General features: G+C 40.3%; 1 protein-coding gene across 9 annotated transcripts in view; it reads left to right on the top strand.

Annotated features, from left to right (window-relative positions):
- The window catches only part of ATP8A1 (ATPase phospholipid transporting 8A1), a 238,136-nt gene that overhangs the window by 151,427 nt on the left and 65,622 nt on the right, over nucleotides 1-21,087 (top strand). For all 9 annotated transcript variants that reach the window (XM_024993042.2, XM_024993040.2, XM_024993038.2 and 6 more), the window contains 1 exon segment: nucleotides 6,180-6,352. In XM_024993042.2, the coding sequence (XP_024848810.1) occupies nucleotides 6,180-6,352 (173 nt within the window).

Genomic DNA, 21,087 nt, shown 5'->3' with positions numbered 1-21,087 from the left:
AAGTGCTTTCTGCAACGTTACATTTGGGGCCATCAGAAACATAGTTCTTAGGTGGCCTAACATGTTCTTTGCACATCTGGCCTCTGGGTTCCTTAGGCTGTTCCAAGCAGAGTTTTTGCCAGAATGAAAACGACATCTTGCATGCTAGGATACTTTCCAGACAAGTCAGGGCTTTCCGTTTATTTCACTGTAAAATCGTATTCATTGTCTAGGATGCCCGCAGTGATTTTTATCAAGGATTTCCTTGGCAAAGGTCATGTAAAAGTAATGTTTAAAAAAAATTATCATAAAGCTGCCAGTCTCTGATTTCTTAAAAAATTATTTTATTTCATTGGAGGGTATGTTGTGGCTCAGGGTAGATCCTCTCAAAATATTCCAGACTGGCATATCAAATGTTTTGAATTAAAGTTACTCTAGAAAAACCAACCAATCCAAGAAAAACATTCTGACCCTCCTGTGTCTTTAGAAAGCAAGAAATAAATCTTCCATTTGGAAGGTAGCCTCTCTGCTCCAGGAGGTAGAGACATCCTTATCATCAGAGATAGGAAATTTAGGGCCAAGAAGGCTGTTTAAACAAAACTTGTTACTTCCTCACTAATTTACTACCAAAGTTTAAACTTCTCTATCTTGTCAAGTCTTTATAAATTTATTGTTTCTTTTTCTAAAAAGCATAAAAGCTGCATGCTTTGGCCACTTATTAGGTTCCATTTCTAGAGACCTCCATATACACTAATTAAATTTAAGGGGTTTTTTCCCACATTAATCTCTCTTGTGCCAATTTAATTATTAAACCAGCCAAAAGAACTCAAGAAAGAGAGGGTGGGAAATTTCCCCCACCGTGTTAGGTATTATATGAACATGTCATCTGTTGGGCCAGGCAATGCCCTGAAGATTCACATAGAAATTTATTAGGGCCCTTTGGTCAGAGTTATCTTTTGTGAAAAATTCTGCTTAATCTAATTATCTGCCAAGCATCATTCTTTTCTTTTTTTTTTTTTTTTCTTTTTCCAGTATGTTTCTTATAAACCAAATACAAGTTGTTTTCTTCTCATCAATCCACTGTTATATAACCCGGCTTGATCACTAAGTAGCTAGTCTAGGTGCTGATTCCATTATATTCATTAGATAATTTATGTTATATAAGATAGAAGGAGATGCTCGATCATAACCATCACTTTGTTCTCCATTTCCTCTGTCATAAAATAAACACACTAACATTTTATTTACTGCCCTAATTAAGAGTAGCCAAGATTACACGGGAGTTTTACGGGCAGCAAAAAACAATCCTCAGAATAATCACACAACAAAGGATTGTAACTTCCCACATGAGAGTCTCCAGTCATTAATAATTTGGTTATTCCTTTTCCACCAAGCTCATATTAATTGTATTTCATCTCTTTATCAAGGGCCTCAGTCCCAAAGAGACCTAGAGATATAGACAGATAAGCAATTATACATCATGCTGCATTATGTAAGTATAAACAAGTATTTAGAGAGTCTGAAAGGTGGAGGTATTCATCTCACCTGGAGGACTCAAAGAACAGAGTCAGAGGGACTTGTCTCAGTTTGTTTATTTGTTCATTGTTCTCAGTATGTAGTCTTAGAGCATGACAGTCGGGAGAATAAAGATACAAGGGAGAAAAGGGAGGAACAGAGACGAGCAAAGTCAGTCTCCCCCACCACCTGACTACCTGGCTCAGGAGTCAGCAAGGATTAGGGAAACAGAAGTGTTTCAAGTTGAGAGAGGAAAGTTAAGAGAATTCTTTCTTAACTAAATGTTTTTAGCTGTAGTATCAGGGGGTAAATTTGGAGTCTGGGGTAGCCTCAGGAAAGAGTGGAATTGGCTAGACCTGGGGGAAAGGAGCGATCCATAGCAATGAGCACCCATAGAAAAGAGGAGAGCTGGCTAGAGCCTGCCCTCTGGGGGAGGTGATTTTCTTTCTTTCTGTGGGGTCGGAACTAAGAGTAGAGAAGTGTGGGTGGGGGACTGGATTGTGACTTGGCAAAGTAGGAAGGCATGGAGGGAGCGCCTAAGGGCTCTTGATGAGCAGTTGGCTGGGGGCAGGCCGTGAGCAGGGAGCAGATAGCTGAGTGCTCAAATGCATGTCCACATGGGATGCAGTCTGCAGGAGGTGCAGGCAGATCCCACCTTCTCTGCAGCTCCCTCCCGTACCTGGATCCCCATCTGGTGAGACGCCTGGACCCCTGCCTGTCTCCCCAAACTGCCTGTGCTTCTGACTCTCCCTGATTATAGCAACAGATGCTCCTTTTCTTTCCACCCACAAATAAGACTTTGTAGCATAAGGGAGACAGAGCTCTTATTTTGTTGTACTCTGTGGTCTTTTATCCTTTTTCTGAGTTAGCTTTTCATTTATATATTTTCACTTTCACATGTCACTAAGTTTAAATGTTTAAACATTTCCCCCTTCAGTAGCCAAAAAGAAAACAAAGCAACAGCTAATGTAGTAATAAATTTATTTCTAGCTACAGGAGATAAGCTCCAATGCAATATGGCCATAAAGTATGGCTCCTAGGCTTAAGGGAGAAGCAATAAACTTTCATAAATAAAGGAATTTTAAAATACTCCCGGCAGTATAAATAAGGGTCAAATGCAACGTGTAACTGGCAGCACACAGCCGACGACAGATCTGCTTACAAAAGGAAACTGTAAACTAAAATAAGAAAATGTTTGCAGCTTTTCTGTGGTTGTTACCTTGCACCCGAGGTGGGCTGACTAAAGAATTCACTGTGTGAAGATGTTGACTCACCTTCTGAATTGTGACCTCTAGCACATCTCCTGACACCTTTTGATTTCGCTGAAGATCTGCGATAATCACCCAGCAAACCCAGGGGTCCTGACGCCACAAATAAGTTCTCAGCACATCTTATGGTGTTAGAGAACACCCTGGAAGGAGGGAAGTTTGGGCGCCCAGGACTGTGGCCCTCAGGCTGGTTCATGAGGGAGCTTGCACAACTCAGGAGTTCACTTGTCTTCCAGTCTCACTTTGCAGCTAGTCTGTAAGGAAATTGGAAGCCCTCTTTAGGTGCATCTCAGGCTTCATTTGCCTTTTCAGATCAGGAGGGACATGGGCAAAAGCTTAAAAAAACACACACAGAGTGGCGTATGGATGGATGGATAAGTAGGAAGATAGGCAGGCAGACAAATAGATTCACAAATACACACACCTGCATTTTAGTGGGCAGTGCCTTGGTTTGAAAGATGGTTGAAGTAATAGGGATTATTCTTTAGAAAATTAAAGAGCATGAAAGAGAAGTCTGACACCTCTTTCTGTCAGTCTATCTCTCTTTCTCTCAAACCAGAAGTGATAATAGAGGGGAAATGGACTGCTGCAAGTAGGGTGAAATCAGAATTTATCAGTGCTCTCATTCCATAAACATGACTTTTCCTGAGCATCTGTAGTTGCAGGAGCTGTGTTTGTGGCTGGGAACGAGATTAGACATTGTCTGCTCCTCAAGGATCTGGAGGTCTTGGTAGCGTAGACAGACTTAGTAGCATGGAGTGCATCTGGGAGGGTTTGAGAAGGTAAGCTTGGTTTAAGAGACAGTGGGATATGCTCAGGAGAAAAGAGTGGTCCAGAGAGGGGATAAAGGAGTCAAGACTGTAAAGAGAAAAGCCAACGAAAGTTAGTTGGGCTTAGGTTTTGGACTTTATCATGTAAGTAGTAGCAAGCTATTGAAAAATTTGAGAGCAGAAAGAGGCATGATTTGTGTTTCAAGCTTGTTTTGTGAAGAGAAGTCTCTGTTGGCGGTAAAGACAAGATGAGAGACAGATGATGAGGGCTCGGGGGAGACAACAGAGGGAATGATCTGGGGATTCCATTTATAATTCGCTAGGCCTGGTACTGTTGGTTTTGTTTTTGCTGGATAATGTAGAGAAAGACAAGCTGGCACAGAAATTTAACTCTCAGTTGGGTTTCACCATTTAGTAGCCGTGTGTTTGGGGGCAAGGAACTTTAAAGTGTCACGCTTATCATCTGCAGAATGGGGCAGTAGTTATACCTCCTGCATAGGTGTGTAATAAGTGTTAACTGAAGTGTTGTATCTATGTGTGTGCCCTTGGAATCATGACTGGTGTGTGGTACATGCTAAATATTGTCTTATTTTCATTTTTTATCAGTGCATTAATTTGCTTGGTTGTTCATTTCTATGGGAGTTTGCTTCTAAGACAATCCAGAGTAAGAGTAATCAACTATGGATAGTCATTGGTAAATTTTGCTTGCATAATTTTACTGACTTTTTTTCTTTTTTTGCCTCATTTTCTTAAATTCTCTTGGGCCAAAAATTTCCAGCAGGAAATAGGAGGGTGAGGTCTGTAAATTAAAACAGCTCTTTCCCCTCTGATGTAAAGTGTGAACAGAGAATTTTGCAAAGAATGCTGCTATATGGTGGTCCTTCATGTCACTGTGTATAACAAGGAACAGGGGAAGTGTTAAACAAAGTCCCAGTGTTGGGAGGATTGGGCAGTCTTACTTTATAGTACAGCACAGTTCTATTATTTTGATAAACAGATTCTGAAATTCCAGAGCAGAGTGTGAACCACATTTGAAATACGAATGCAAAACCACCTTCAAAAATCCGCAACATAAAATTTTAATTACCTCTGCCTTTGCTTCCCTCTTTGTGAAGATAACTCAGATAACTGTACCACAGTCTTAAATTGGAACAATAATTATATCTCCCATGAGTATAACAAAAATTATTCTATAAGTATTGTTTTTACTATAGGTATATTTTATTCTATAAATATGGATTTGTTAAATTTATTATATAAATAACTACAGACTCCGTTACCATAGCACTCAGAACAAAACTCTAATAGGAAGGCAGTTTTTTCTTACACCTCCTTGTGCAGAGCGTGTGTCCTGTTTCTTCGTATTGTCAGGGCTTGGGACTGCCCCGGTGATCCAGTGGTTAAGACTCCACGCTTCCAATGCATGGGACGTGGGTTTGAACCCTAACCAGGGAATTAAGATCCACATGCGACAGGGCAATAAACAAATAAATAAATAATTGTTTAAAAATAATAATAATCATATTTAGGGCTCTATTGAAATAAGCTGTCCCTATTAGGTTATAGGAAGAGTACAGGATTTGGAAAGAAATACGAAGTATCTTAAAACTTTTTGCCTTTGAAGAGCTGGGAAAGCAGTAATTCTTAACAGAGGGAGAGAGATACAACCCCTCTGTACGGTTGAGGTGAACAAAGCCTTCCTTGACACTAAAGGTTCTTACTTTGCCTGAAAGTGAACTCTTCACTGATGGAATGGGTTCTTTTATTGGATCTGCCAAGATTACTAGGGCCACATGTCACCCTCCCCAACTGAAATACAGCATCATAAAATCATAATTGAAATTACAGATGCCAATTCATGAAGTGGCAAGACATTATAGATACTGCCCTTCCTCTTCTGAGTTACTGGGAATTAATTTCAATAGCATTGAATACCTCTGAAAGAAAACCCATTAATTATTTAAATTATATTCTCCAACTTTTCCTCTTGATTCATTTATTGTTGTTCAGTCGCTCAGTCACGTCTGACTCTTTGCGACCCCATGGACTGCAGCACACCAAGCTTCCCTGTCCATCTCCAGCTCCCGGAGCTTGCTCAAACTCATGTCCATTGAGTCGGTGATGCCATCCAACCATCTCATCTGCTGTTGTCCGCTTCTCCTCCTGCCTTCAATCTTTCCCAGCATCAGAGTCTTTTCTAATGAGTAGTCATCAAGTGGCCAAAGTATTGGCACTTCAGCTACAGCATCGGTCCTTGATTCATAGTTAAGCACTTTTGACTAGTTCAGTGTTGTTGTGATTTAAGAAGATACTGTACTGAAAATATTTTCACAAGATTTTGATTATGTGGTTGGAATAATGAGCAAAGATGGCAGGGGAATGGATGACGTATAATCTGATCCCAACCCTGGGAGGAACAGGGTATGACTTACTGTTCCATCAGAAAAAGAAAAAGTCACTTACTTTTTCTGATAATGTTTGTCCAATATTCTCTGATGGGGCTTTTGTGAGAATGGAGATATGTAAAAGCAATTTGAAACATAAAAAGCACTAAAAATAACTAAGTGTAGCTGCTGAACAACCTTAAGACGTCTTGAAAGAACAAATGGGAGTAAGTGTTGAGGGCATTTCTTGTTTAATTTTACAGGGAACACGGGAAACTCTCAGTCGTCACTGCACTACTCTGGGTGATGCTCTTCGGAAGGAGAATGACTTTGCTCTTATAATTGATGGGAAAACCCTCAAATATGCCTTAACTTTTGGAGTGAGGCAGTATTTCCTGGACTTAGCTTTGTCGTGCAAAGCTGTTATTTGCTGCAGGTAAGTTCTCTGGGATTTGTCAGATTTCAGTAAAGAGCAACTAGATCCTGAGCTCTTGATTTTTAACGTTCCTTGAAGTTATTTTATCTCGAACTTGTAGATGTCAGTTATTTGTTAATTCATTCATTCAGGACTCAGGGTTCACAAACTGGGATAGCTTTGAGAACATTGTGACCAAGCCAATGGACAGGTCTATTCTCAGGATTGTCTGGCAGAAATCCCTCATTGACCAGAAATGGTGAGGCTCGTTCATTGACTTTGACATGGAGCTGTGAGAGAATGGATTTAGCTAAGGTGCTATTTTGAAAGTGAGTCCTGATTGGAAGCCCATCATTGATGATAATTGTTCATAATTTGAATCAGCAGGTTTCTTGCCATTCTATGTTTAAGACTATTTATCTGCATTTCTGTCTGGGGTTGTCTCTCTAAAGTTTCTATTTTCTACACTTATATCTTTGATTCTGTGAGTTAGACTTATCTGTGGGGAAATCATGGTGGGAGGCACTAACTGAATCATTTTCCAAATAGCCAAGCATTTTTCTGAAGGCTATTTATTGACCGTACAATCTTCTGCCCTCTAATTTGTAATATTGCGTATATCCTAAGTTAAAGTCTGTTTTGAGTTATCAAGGCCTACTCCATAGAATTGTGCTTCTGTGAACTGTTCAGCTCCAGTGCTTCCTGAACTTCTTGGCAAAGAACCTCTCTCATGTCTTTGAAAAGTGTAAAGTAAATCTATGCCCACGTGCAGTCTCTTCCCTTCTGGTTACCGTGAAACGCAAAGATTTTCCTCTTTGTGACCCACTTGCTGAGTTTAACCAGCTGGTCAGACTAGGTCTGGGGTAGCAGTTTCTCAAATTGCTTTCTTTTAATGGAAGGTGAAATGTTTGCAAGACTTCTAAAGAATTTCTCAGAATCTGTGCTTTTAACATTATCTTGAAAACTGTACTATTGGCCTTTCTTTTTCTTTTAAAATATATTTATTAATAAAAGAATCTTCTGCTTTTAAACTTTTCTTTTTGGTCCAGGCTTTACTTGTTTCTTTATTTAAATATCCTATATATGATATTGTCACCAAACTTAGAAGCCATGCCTTATGGATATTTCCTAAATTTCAGTGGGTATTTTTTTTGTGTGAAATATAGTTTAACTCATACTTAATACATTTCCCTGGTAAGTATCATTTCAGCCTATAAAATTATACTCAGAGCATTAAGAGTTGCTTATTATTCCTGTTGTTATGCTCAGTTGCTCAGTCATGTCCAACTCTGCGACCCCATGGCCCACCAGGCTCCTCTGTCCATGGAATTTTCCAGGCAAGAATACTGGAGCAAGTTGCCATTTCCTCCTCCAGGGGTTCTTCCCAGCCAAGGGATCAAACCCGAGTCTCCCTAGTCTCCTGCATTGACAGGCAGATTCTTTACCATTTAGCCACCTGGGAAGCCTTTATTATTCCTAGGAATCTAATTATATCAGTCATTTAATTTTTCTTGTCTATGGCATGTATTAATAAATACTATTTATTACTCTAAAGCTTTTAGGCAATATTGTATTAGATATTTAATATTAGTAATAATCAGATTCAGCTTGAGTGAGTGAAGTTGCTCAGTCGTGTCCGACTCTTTGCAACCCCGTGAACTGTAGCCCACCAGGCTCCTCCGTCCATGGGATTCTCCAGGCAAGAATATTGGAGTGGGTTGCCATTTTCTTCTCCAGGGGATCTTCCCGACCCAGGGATCGAACCCAGGTCACCTGCATTGCAGGCAGACGCTTTAACCTCTGAGCCACCAGGGAAGCAGATTCAGCTTAACCATGAAGAAAAAATATAGAAATTATTTTATCTTGCCTGTCTCATTTTAAAAGCATGAGGATACTCATGATTTCTTAAATCTGCTTTTCCAGGGACTTTCTTGGTTCCTTGCCAATCTCTTGACCAAGTCTCAGTAATGTTCAACTCTGACACTCTCCCATCAGGATAATTTTGTTCCAGACTTGGTTGTTTAATCATTTTCATTAACCGGATCACAAGGATCAACAAAAGATTGCTCAAAAACACATTAAGTGATGTGGCTGTTGGCTCCTGTTCAGAAACAGAACTCAGAGCTATTCAGATAACAGGACCAGTCCCCTTGAGCCGGCATTCATTCTGTGCCTGCTGTGTGCTGGGCGAGGATGCTGCACACAAGGATGCATAAGACATCCTGCCTGCTCTCCTCCGTGTTTGTGTCTGCCTCTTGTTTTAAACAGACTCACAATCGGTTTGAAAGATGTGGGAGGCCAGTTTCATCGCAGCTGAGCCTCATTCCTAGAGTATTGCTTAACTCGGCACTTCCCACCATTCTTCAAAAAGTCGAACCACAAAATTAAACAATAGCAGAGGGAGAGAAAAACTAGAAAGCAGAATCAAGGGAGAAAAAAAAAATATGTTCCGTGCTTGTGAAATTCCCTCCTGAGATCCTTGTTCTGAAAGCCCACAAGTCTCAGGGACCTCAGGGCCCCTCCAGGTCCCAGGCCCCCTGGGAGGGACTTGCACTCTGCATTGACCGTGCAGCTCAGCTCTGACACTGAACTTATAAAGATGTGTGTGTGGCCCCTTCCTCCCTCCGTCCTGTTTTATGCATGTAGGAGGACTGTGAAGGTCCCTATGCAGACACTAAGAGTTTTATGTAGAGTTTTAGGGGACTTTTTAAAAGTAAAATCGCTTTGGTCTGCTTTTTTCTTCTCATTACCATCGTATTCTGTCTTTTCCCATAAGAACTGTGGTTCAGCTTCCCGTCTGGCTTTGGGAATTCGTCTAAGCCCATAATTATCAATACATCAGTGCCACTGCCCGATCTATGTCTGTGCACCTTCTTGGCCTGGTGCCTCTTGGCATTTAAACTATGGGCACAGACCATCTTCTTGTTATTTCGCTTACTGACCTTGAAGCATCCTTTCCATGATGATTCCTCGCTGGGAGAAGTAGTAAGTGGGCGGTTCTATAGATCCTTCTTTGAAATTGAATGCATGCATTCTGGCTCCTGGTTTCTCAGATGATTGTAATCTCCTTGCCTCAGGAAATTCTCTATTTCACTCCATTATAAGAAACCCTCCACATAAATACCGAATATTATTTCAAAATACAGTGGGCCACTGTTTCCCAAATTCATTTACGTTCATGATGGCTTTCTGGGTTTTCCCCTTAAACTACTTTACAGTTTAGTTCTTGTCATTCCACAGGTGAAGATAATTCAGAATCTGCTCTTCCTCTGCCATCTTCTCTTTGCTAGAGTGGAATAGGGGGAAAGCCTCCCTTAATGGATAATGAGGCTCTGGCCATTAGTTCCATCTTCAGGATTACATCAGCCACTTTCTTCCCTGACATTATCAGCATGAAGGACAGGAGGCAGTTTTTAGTGTTTGCCTAATTGACACAGTTATAAAGATGAGCATTTTCCCTGAAGAGTCTACAGCTGAATTGAAAGAAACAGTTGTTCTCTGTCAGCTGTCATTACATCTCTTACCATCATTTTCTAAAGGGAATACTCAGAGACAGGAATAATCCCCTGGCCCCCAAATTATTCAGGGCTTTGGAGTCCTGGTTTTGGTTTACAGAATGAAGTTGCATGTTCTACATCAGATAATTTTTTCAATTATGGAAAACCCAAGAAGTACAATAAAATCTGTTTTTATCAGTCTTCCAAGTACTGTATTTTCGTAGATGCCACAAGCAGTTTTTGCTTTTATCTCTGTGTAAATTTACCCATATAACCTGAGTAGTTCAATAGCAAATGTCCATCTTATGCTAAGGTAAGTTTTCCTGGTTATAAACTACTCCTCTTGTGGTCCTTCCCTTCTGTTCCCTTCTTGAAGTACACTGATTTTTTTTTTCCATTCAGTGTGATCACAGATACTTTTGAAGAACAAAGGAAAGGTCTGTACCAATTTTGCGCAAACATGTAAAATTGAATTTGCCATGTTAGAGATTTCACAGGCTCCCTGGAACTCCTTGGACAGGTAGAGGGGAAAAGCTTGCTCCAAGACTCATGGAGATGTGTGTACACAGCTAAAAGCAAGAGGTATTCTGCAAACTAACTGTACCAGGTAATAATTTCTCATCTCAGTGACCAATATTTTATGCCCTAAGGTCTTACAGCTTGTATAGTTGAGGATTCATGAAATATTTGTTCCAACTTTACCTCTCTGGCACTTTGGATACCTGATGGAACCTCTCTCTGGTTTTGTAACTTGTAAAATGGAGAGGTTGCCATATAGCAGTGAAGTCTTCCAGGGAGCCTAGATGTCTGCAGCAGTTAAGATTGGAGCTTCTCTGGCATAGAAAGGTGTGAAGCCCATGCACACATGCACCCTTCCTGGATCAGCTCCTTCCAATGTGAAAGCCACTGAGCCAGGTGACTTCTCGCCCTGTCAGACTTTGGATGAACCCTACCTCTGCTGGCCACTTCTATGCTAGGAAGAATCTGTCTCCTGCTTGGAACTGCCTAATTCAGGGAAGCATCTGGTCAACCTCTTTTAATATCCCCTCCAGAAGAGGGTGGGAACGTTGCAGTGGAGTTATTGCTGTGTGTTAAATGGCATGTGGTTTCTGAGATCCTCGTCAGTTCACATAAGGCAGCCTTTCAAAGAATCTTACATTTTTTCTGCAGTTGTCAGTTTAGTTTAAACATATTTTGAAACTTATGTTCTGTGACAGTTGGTTGAAAATTGGCCTAGAGCCTCCAAGCTTTTAGACTGTCTAGTAATCACCGTTCTCCTACATAATTTATGTACTCATGTCTTCTGAGAAGCAGAAGTTAAATTGAAGTAAGCATTTTTCCCTACTTGCAACATCTCTAATCAAAGTTTAACCCCCTTTTAGGCCATTTTCCCCATAGTGCATAAAAAAACACTTGACTTCAGTGCGTGTCGTCGCTCGGGAGTGGCATTCCAGGCAAAACCTTTCACCTTAGTCTGATCGAGGGGCCCTCCAAGAAGAGGTCTAAAGGGACACCTTGGATACTCTTTGTCATTGCCTGAGTGTGTTAAGTAAAGGGTCAAGACAGATCTGCTTCTCGAATCTTTGGGGATTGTCTTAAACTTTAAGGATTTCTCTAAATAAATGTTCTACTTAAAGGGTAGCCATAAAGCACAAATGAAGCTACTAAATGCTCAACAGACATCCCTTTAAAGAAAGAAGTTGGTGAACACGTTGAATGCCAAGCAGATGTCTGGCTTTGAGAAGACTTACAAATTCTTAATGAATGTCAACCCTATATTTGCTTCCAAGGAAATGTGAATAAATGTTGGAAATGTTGAGAGAATATTTCTTTCATACATGGCTAAAAGAGGACACACTGAATAAATTTTATAACTTTATAACTGCATATATTTTGCTTTAATATCATAATATTATCATAATATTATCATCTCATTTGCTTTTCTACCTCTACTGAGTAATGTTAAAGGAACTACGTGGCCATATTACAACCTGGTAGCCAATTATAATGTATGGCATCAAAGAAGTCCATGTTAGGTGGTAAAATATCTAAAAATTTATGAGAAATCTAAATGCTGTAGCATCCCACTGTAATACAGCATTTTATAGTTTTAGATGTGACTCAATTTACTCAAACCACCAACACCAATATACATACATAAAGTGAAAGTAAAGTCGCTCAGTCATGTCCAATTCTTTGTGACCCCATGGACTGTAGCCTATCAGGCTCCTCCATCCATAGGATTTTCCAGGCAATTCCAGGAGTGAATTGCCATTTCCTTCTCCAGGGGATCTTCCTGACCCAAGAATCAAACCCTGGTCTCCCACATTGCAGGCAGACGCTTTACCATTTGAGCCACCAGGGAAGCCTACATACATAAACACACAGAACCACAGGTTGTATAATTCTGATAAAACAGAGGTAGACTGTCCTGGAAGGTGCATCAAGCATAAGTGTAAAGTTCAGTGCATTTTTACAAAGTGAACATACTCCCGTGTCAATAACCCAAACATAACCCACACCCCAGATGACCTTTCGTGCTACCTTTATTTTATTAGCCTCCCAAGGATAAGTGCTATCTTGATTTCTGCCACCATCCCTCCTAAGTTATATCTTACTCATTTCAGTCTCTCTGTTTTGTATCTTGTTTACTAGGAATAAATGTATCTCTTCCATAACTATATTCAAATTCTTTTTTCTGTTGAGCAGTTTGAAGTACAGAGCTCTGAGGCCTTCCACTAAAGGCCTCCCTAAAGCTTTACATCAGTCAATAAATCAGTACTCTCATGTGTTCTTCAGTCAAATACAGATCCACCAAAGAGATGACTTGCAGTCCTCCTTCAGTTCTACCTTGAGAGAATGAAAGGATTTCATTTTCCAGTTTACGAAGGACATGATATATGGAACCTACGGCATTTCTCTGTTCTGTCAAACTAGTGATCGCACCATGTGGGGCAGAGTTAGTTTGATTTAACTGGTTGTCCTTGAACCCTTGATGGATTCTAGTGATTACCTTCTTAGTAATAAGTGGACCCCAGGAGTTGGTGATGGACAGGGAGGCCTGGCATGCTGCAGTTCATGGGGTCGCAAAGAGTCGGACATGACTGAGCAACTGAACTGAACTGAACTGAATAAGCCATGTGAGTGAGCCCCATTTAGGGCAAATTAAAGGTTTGGTGTTTCGAGCCAGACTAGGGTTCCAGGAGCCAAGATCAGGTAGAATAGTAAGTAGGTCGTGGCAGTCTAGAAGCTGTGGGGCATGGAGTGACGATAAAAGAGAAACAGCATCCTACTTCAAAACAAAAGGCATGTTGCCAAGAGAGCAGTGCGAGAAGAAAGACGTGAACGTACAACGGACTTTTTACTGAAGCATGAAAGACGAGATGGTTCCAGGTAGCATTTTCCAGAAGGGAATATTTTATGGAGCAAAAGTGGGCAAACTGTTTCTGTAAAGAGCCAGATGGTCTTTTAGGCTTTGCTGGCCGTGCAATCTCTGTCACAGCCACTTAACTCTGACGTTGTAGCTTGGGAGGAACTCTAAATAATATGTAAATGAATGGGTATGACTATGTTCTCTCAAGAGTTTAAGCAAAAATAGGATGCTGCCTGGATTTGACCCTGGGACCATAGTCAGCCAGCTCTTTAGGGGGTGTCTGTGGCTCATAAATGAACAGTAGAGGGAGTTGATTCTGACACAAATTTTCCCGTAATTTTGATGGAATTCACCCCCGATTCCCTAGTCTGTAATTTATAGGCTCTTTCTTTTCTTGAAAGCTGAGACGTTGCCCATCTCTCCTCACCTGGCTTGTTTCCCTTCCTCCCCGATTCCTCAAAAATGACTGGTGTTCTTTCTGTGGTGACAGCTGCACCGCATTCTGTGGTGACAGTCTGGCATCTCCATTCAATCTTTCCATGTGTTTGGATTCAAGCAAACCCCTTAAAAACCGGGTATGTCCTGACGTCAGTCTGTTTCAAAATGAAGTGTAAATGACAAGAGATGTATGAAGAACCCAGGACTGGGACTTCCCTCGTGGTACATTGGTTAAGAATCTGCCTGCCAATGCACGGGACACAGGTCCAATGCCTGGCCTGGGAAGATTTCACACGCCACAGAGCAACTAAGCCCATGTGTGGCGACTGCTGAAGCCTGCACGCCCTTGAGCCCGTGCTCTGCAACTGGAGAGCAGTCCATACTCCCTGCAACTAGGAAAAAACCGCACGCTGCAACGAAGGCACAGCACAGCTAAAAACATGAAGAAATAAAAGAACCCAGGACCACAAATGTGGATCCTGCTCTGTCACCTCAGGGCCTTCCCTCTGTTTTAAGGAAAACTGCTAGCAAGGTGCTGAAAGGAAAGAGCAACAAAGGAATCAGGCTGAATTCCTAAGGAGCTGGAAGCATCATAGAGTCTTGAACTGAAGGAAATTCTTCTTGGATCTTTATATATTACTTTAGTGTTTGCCCTACATTCCCAGTCACTTTTCACTCCTCTTTACACAAGCATTCTCATTTAGTATGCTCCTATCTATCTGTGATACTTATTTGTGTATCTGTGTAACTATGAAAAATATATAATATTGTTATATGTGATTTGAATCGAAGAATAGACACTTATTTATAATGACATCCCAGCATAAATTTTTTACCTTTTCTATTTTTCTACATGTTTCCAAGACTTTTTCATTTACCATATGTAGAACAAGTTTATTTTTTTGCACCACTACTAACTATTGCTCTAATGTATATACACCATTTTATCTAGTCCCGTAGTGATCACCACATGGGTTGTCCCAAAATCTTTGCTAACATGGAAAGTGCTGAAATGAATACCCAGTGTATGAACCCAACACAGTAGGATATATCTTAATACCTAGCAATGGGAATCCCAGGGACGGGGCAGCCTGGTGGGCTGCCATCTATGGGGTCGCACAGAGTCGGACACGACTGAAGTGAGTTAGCAGCAGCAGCAATGGGAATGCTTGGCTCTGATATCAGTTGAGTCAGAATTGTCTCATTGCTCCAAAACAGCTGAACTAGCGTGTACTCCCAGTCCATGGAGATAGGCTGCTATTTCCCTACCTTAACACCCACACTTGGCATTCCTTATTTTATAACTTTGCCAATTTGATGTTTGAAAAGTAGCACTTTGTCTCAATTTTTGTTTCTGTGATTGCTAGGGAGACTGAGTAGTTCTTTATTTAACCATTTACCTCTCTGGATTTCTGCTTTTGAAGTGCATTCATTCTTCCTTTTTTTCTGTCATTCATTCAAGGAATGTTTTCAAAGAACCCATTATGTGCCAGACACCTTTATATGTTCTATAAACAGAGCAGTGAATGACAGAAGAAAAAAAATGCTCCCTGCCTTCACATTATAGCTGTTACTCAATAAAATAAATACACACATGCATATTCAAAAGGCAATAACTACTGTGTGTCTGTGAATGGTAATGGTTTATTATATATTAGACATAAACTCAGTGATTCTACTTGCTGTGAAGAAAAGTAACACATTGAAAAAGGTTGTGTGTTTGTCACTCAGTCGTGTTCGACTCTTTGCAACCCCATGGACTGTAGCCCGCCAGGCTACTCTGTCCATGGAAATGTCCAGGCAAAAATACTAGAGTGGGTTGCTATTTCCTTCTCCAATTGAAGAAGGTTTTTTATTGTGTTTCCTATATTTCTTTCTGCTTTCGTATAAGAATTATTTGTGTGTTCTGGATATTGATTCTTTGTTGAGTCTAGACATGGCAGATATCTTCTAATCTGGCTCCCTCTTCTTCTGTCTGTGGTACTCTTCCTTGAGCATAAATAATTGACCCCGAGACAGTCAAATTCCATTAGCTTTTCCCTTTATGATTTGTTGTTTGAGATAGTAAGAACTTCCCAATTACAAAGATATTCTTCTACATTTCCTTCTGTTAACTTGACATATTTATGTTTTTTGCATAGGTCTTTAAGCTTATTTTTAATGTATATTTGTGGTGTGAATGAGAAGGGATCCAATATTATTCATTTCTACATAGGAAGCAAATTCTCCCAATCCCCAGTACTGAACAGTCTTGGGTTCAGTCCCAACACCAAACAGTCCATCCTTTTCCTTCTATTTATAATGCCATATGATCTGAAACTCAAGCTCTGAAGCCAAACTTTCCAGGGTTCAAGTTCGGACTCCACCTCTTATTAGCTAAATAACACACTGCTTAACTTCTCCAGTTCAGTTTTCTGTATCTTTGAAATAGAGATAAAGAGGGAGAGGATATATGTATACATATAAATGATTCACTTTGTACACAGCAGGAATGAACACAACATTGTAAAGCAATCAAACTCCAATAAAATAAATAAAAACAAAATAGAGTTAAAATAATTGTTCTTATAGATTTATGAGGAATAAATAGGTTAATATATATACTTGGTGCATTGGTATCTATTATTAAAATTGTTTCTCTTAGAAATCGTATCAAATTTACTTTCACATCATTTCTGATAAGAAGAATATAAAGATTTTTCTCTGAGTAGTATGGACTCTTCTGTGCCCTAAATTCTATACTAATATTAAAATTGCTAACCTGGATTTATTTTGTTTTATATGGCCTTGTCTTTTTTCCCCTCTAAATCCTCTATCTTTCTATATAATGTAGTGACTAAGGATGCTATCCTGTCCAAATTTACACTGCTTGGTGCTTAAAATTCTCCAAGCCAGGCTTCAGCAATATATGAACCGTGAACATCCAGATGTTCAAGCTGGTTTAAGAAAAGGCAGAGGAACCAGAGATCAAATTGCCAACATCCGCTGGATCATAGAAAAAGCAAGAGAGTTCCAGAAAAATATCTATTTCTGCTGTATTGACTATGCCAAAGCCTTTGTGTGGATCACAATCAACTGTGGAAAATTCTGAAAGAGATGGGAATACCAGACCACCTGACCTGCCTCTTGAGAAACCTGTATGCACGTCAGGAAGCAACAGTTAGAATTGGACATGGAACAACAGACTGGTTCCAAATAGAAAAAGGAGTGTGGCAAGGCTGTATATTGTCACCCTGCTTATTTAACTTATATGCAGAGTACATCATGAGAAATGCTGTGCTGGAAGAAGCACAAACTGGAATCAAGATTGCCAGGAGAAATATCAATCACCTCAGATATGCAGATGACACCACCCTTATGGCAGAAAGTGAAGAGGAATTAAAGAATCTCTTGATGAAAGTGAAAGAGGAGAGTGAAAAAGTTGGCTTAAAGCTCAACATTCAGAAAACTAAGGTCATGGCATCCAGTCCCATCAGATCAGATCAGATCAGATCAGTCGCTCAGTCATGTCCGACTCTTTGCGACCCCATGAATCGCAGCACGCCAGGCCTCCCTGTCCATCAACAACTCCGGGAGTTCACTCAGACTCACGTCCATCGAGTCAGTGATGCCATCCAGCCATCTCATCCTCTGTCATCCCCTTCTCCTCCTGCCCCCAATCCCTCCCAGCATCAGAGTCTTTTCCAATGAGTCAACTCTTTGCATGAGGTGGCCAAAGTACTGGAGTTTCAGCTTTAGCATCATTCCTTCCAAAGAAATCCCAGGGCTGATCTCCATCATGGCAAATAGATGGGGAAACAGTGGAAACAGTGTCAGACTTTATTTTTCTGGGCTCCAAAATCACTGCAGATGGTGACTGCAGCCATGAAATTAAAAGACGCTTACTCCTTGGAAGGAAAGTTATGACCAACCTAGACAGCATATTCAAAAGCAGAGACATTACTTTGCCAACAAAGATCTGTCTAGTCAAGGCTATGGTTTTCCAGTGGTCATGTGTGAATGTGAGAGTTGAACTATAAAGAAAACTGAGCGCCAAAGAATTGATGCTTTTGAACTGTGGTGTTGGAGAAGAATCTTGAGAGTCCCTTGGACTGCAAGGAGATCCAACCAGTCCATTCTAAAGGAGATCGGCCATTCATTGGAAAGACTGATGTTGAAGCCGAAATTCCAATACTTTGGCCACCTGATGCAAAGAGCCGACTCATTTGAAAAGACCCTGATGCTGGGAAAGATTGAGGGCAGGAGGAGAAGGGGAGGACAGAGGATGAGATGGTTGGATGGCATCACTGACTCAATGGACATGGGTTTGGGTGGACTCCGGGAGGTGGTGATGGACAAGGAGGCCTAGTGTGCTGCAGTTCATGGGGTCGCAAAGAGTCACACACAACTGAGCGACTGAACTGAACTGAGTGTTGAACTCTGGCTTTACCACTTAGTTGCTATTTTATCTTAAGCTATGTAAATCCCTGTGTGCTTGAGTGCCCTCATTTGTAAACTAGCAATACTAGTAACCTATCTCATATAGTGTTCTTCTGAGAATTGAAAAAATTAAAACAAGTAAAGGGTTCAAAACATAGTGAGCAAATAAATGTTATGTTAGCTGTTATTATTGAAGTGTATCTCTTTTAGACACCATATTGCTGAGTCTTTTTATTTTAATCATGGGAGAATCTCTGTCTTTTAACACATTGTTGACTGGGGGATTTTTGTAGAAACTAAACCTGTGGCCAGCAATTAGTTATGTAAGTGAATACTGAAAGCTCTCCAGTCAATAACATTTGGGTAACAAAAGACGTATTAATTGCCATGGCAAATAAAGGTTAAAAGGTGGTGACCAATTTCCTCTTCTTGGGCTCTAAAATCACTGCGGATGGTGATTACAGCCATGGCAACAGAAGATGATTGCTTCTTGGCAGGAAATTGATAACAATCCTAGACAGTGTATTGAAAAGCAGAGACATCACTCTGCCAACAAAGGTCTGTATAGTCAAGGCTATGATCTTCCCAGTGATCATGTACAGTTGTGAGAGCCAGACCATAAAGAAGGCAGAGTGCCAAAGAATTGATGCCTTTGAACTGTGGTGCTGGAGGAGACTCCTGAGAGTCCTTTGGACTTCGACAAGATCCAACCAGTCAAGCTTAAAGGAAATCATCCCTGAATCTTAAAAGAATCAACAACAACAAAATAAGATATGTTGATACATCTCTGGTCAATAAGTTGTCAATCAGTGAATGTAACCCATTTATACATATTATATTTATTGCCATATTCAGCCTTATTTCTTTAGTCTTATTTTGTGTTTTCCATTTATTATGCTTTTTATTTCTTTATTCTCCCCATAACTTCCACTGTGTGAAACAGTCAGTCACTAAGTTGTTTCTGACTCTTTGTGATCCCGTGGAATGCAGCACACCAGGCTTCCCTGTCCTTCACTATCTCCCAGAATTTGTTCAAATTCATGTCCATTGAGTCAGTGATGCCATCCAACCATCTCATCCTCTGTTGTCCTTGTCTCCTCCTGCCTTCAGTCTTTGCCAGTGGCAATGTCTTTTCCAATGAGTTGGCTCTTTGCATCAGGTGGCCAATGTATTGGAGCTTCAGCTTCAGCATCAGTCCTTCCAGTGAATATTCAGGGTTGATTTCCTTTAGGATTGACTGGTTTGATCTCCTTGCTGTCCAAGGGACTCTCAAGAGTCTTCTCCAGCACCACAGTTCGAAACCATCAATTCTTTGGCACTCAGCATTCTTTATGGTCCAGTTCTCATATCTGTACATGCTGCTGCTGCTGCTGCTAAGTTGCTTCAGTCGTGTCCGACTCTGTGTGACCCCATAGACGGCAGCCCACCAGGCTCCTCCATCCATGGGATTTTCCAGGCAAGAGTACTGGAGTGGGGTGCCATTGCCTTCTCCAATCCGTACATGACTACTAGCAAAACCATAGCTTTGACTATATGGACCTTTATCAGCAAAGTGATGTCTCTGCTTTTTAATACTCTGTCTAGGTTTATCATAGCTTTTCTTTCAAGGAACAAGTTTCTTTTAATTTTATGGCTGCAGTCACTGTCTGCAGTGATTTTGGAGCCCAAGAAAATAAAATCTGTCACTGTTTTCACTTTTTCCCCATCTGTTTGCCATCAAGTGATGCAACCAGATGCCATGATGTCAGTTTTTTAAATGTTCAGTTTTAAGCCAGTTTTTCACTCTCAGTTTTTCACTCTCCTCTTTCACTCTCATCAAGAGGCTCTTGATTTCCCCTTTGCTTTCTGCTATTAGAGTGATATCTGCATATCTGAGATTGTTTTGATTCTAGCTTGTGAGTCTTCCAGCCTGGCATTTCACATGATACATACAAGTTAAATAAAATTTTCTTTAGCTGATTTGAAAGCTTTACAATCTATATCTATACTGTGCTGATTATCTCTATTGTTCTGATAACCATACTTGTGCTTATTGTCTATATGTATTAAGATGTCTTTCCTTCCCTTCCCTTATAGAGACAAAAACTGAAGATATTAAAGTAATTTTGTGCATGCATCCAGGATTAGTCAGGTTACTTATTTTGTAAGTGATCTACTTTTTCTGTCTAGAGGCTATAGAAATATTTCTTACTCTTAGTTTAACCATAATATGTCTGGTGATAGGAAACTTTTTTCTTACATTTTGGTGCTATATTAATATAGTCATTTCAGTCTAAGGAGATATATATCTTTCTTTAATTCTTTGAAGTTACTCATCATTCTTTTCATTTATCCTTTTTTGTTCTCTTCTTGGATTCCCATTATATATGTGTAGTCACCTTTTTTCCTTCATTTAATTTTTCTCACAATCTATCCTTTAATTTCCTGGTATCTTTTGGGAAATTTTTTAATTTACACTTTCAGGTTATATCAGTTTCCTATTGGTTTCTTTATTTTAGCAGTTACATTTTTATGTAACATTTTTAATTGATTCTTCTTTATAACTGCTTATTTCCGTCTCACATGTCCAGTATCCTCCCATATCTTTCCAGGGTTTTTTTCCCCTCATACTTCTTTTAAATTCTTGTTAGGTTTGTTTTTACAAGTTCTGTTTTCGTATAAGTTACTGCATTCCTTTGTGTTCCTGAGCTTCTCCTGTCTTGTAAATATTCCTGTGAGACTACTTTTCCCCATTTGCCCTATGGGGCAGTAATATTCCTTTTGGAGGAAAGATGAAAGCTGGGTCCTAAGTTGAGGCAAATTTGGAAGGGTTCAAATAGGGTTCAGTCTGAGCTTAGGGAATCCTTATTTCACTCCAGTGTCTTTACCCAAGCACTGCTCTTGTTAGAGGCAGCCATAGTCTGATGGAATTGCCCTGATGAGGTACCATTCAAGGGTTCTCAGCACATCCATAATATTGGCACCTGTCCCTGCCCTGGCTTCATGCCCTGAGGTTGACCAGAAAGGTATGACTTTCTTCTTCCTAGGCA

This window comes from Bos taurus, chromosome 6 (assembly GCF_002263795.3).
Source record: "Bos taurus isolate L1 Dominette 01449 registration number 42190680 breed Hereford chromosome 6, ARS-UCD2.0, whole genome shotgun sequence".
NCBI lineage: Eukaryota > Metazoa > Chordata > Mammalia > Artiodactyla > Bovidae > Bos > Bos taurus.
Note: the sequence above shows the minus strand (reverse complement) of the source record. Positions and strands in the feature narration are given on the sequence as shown.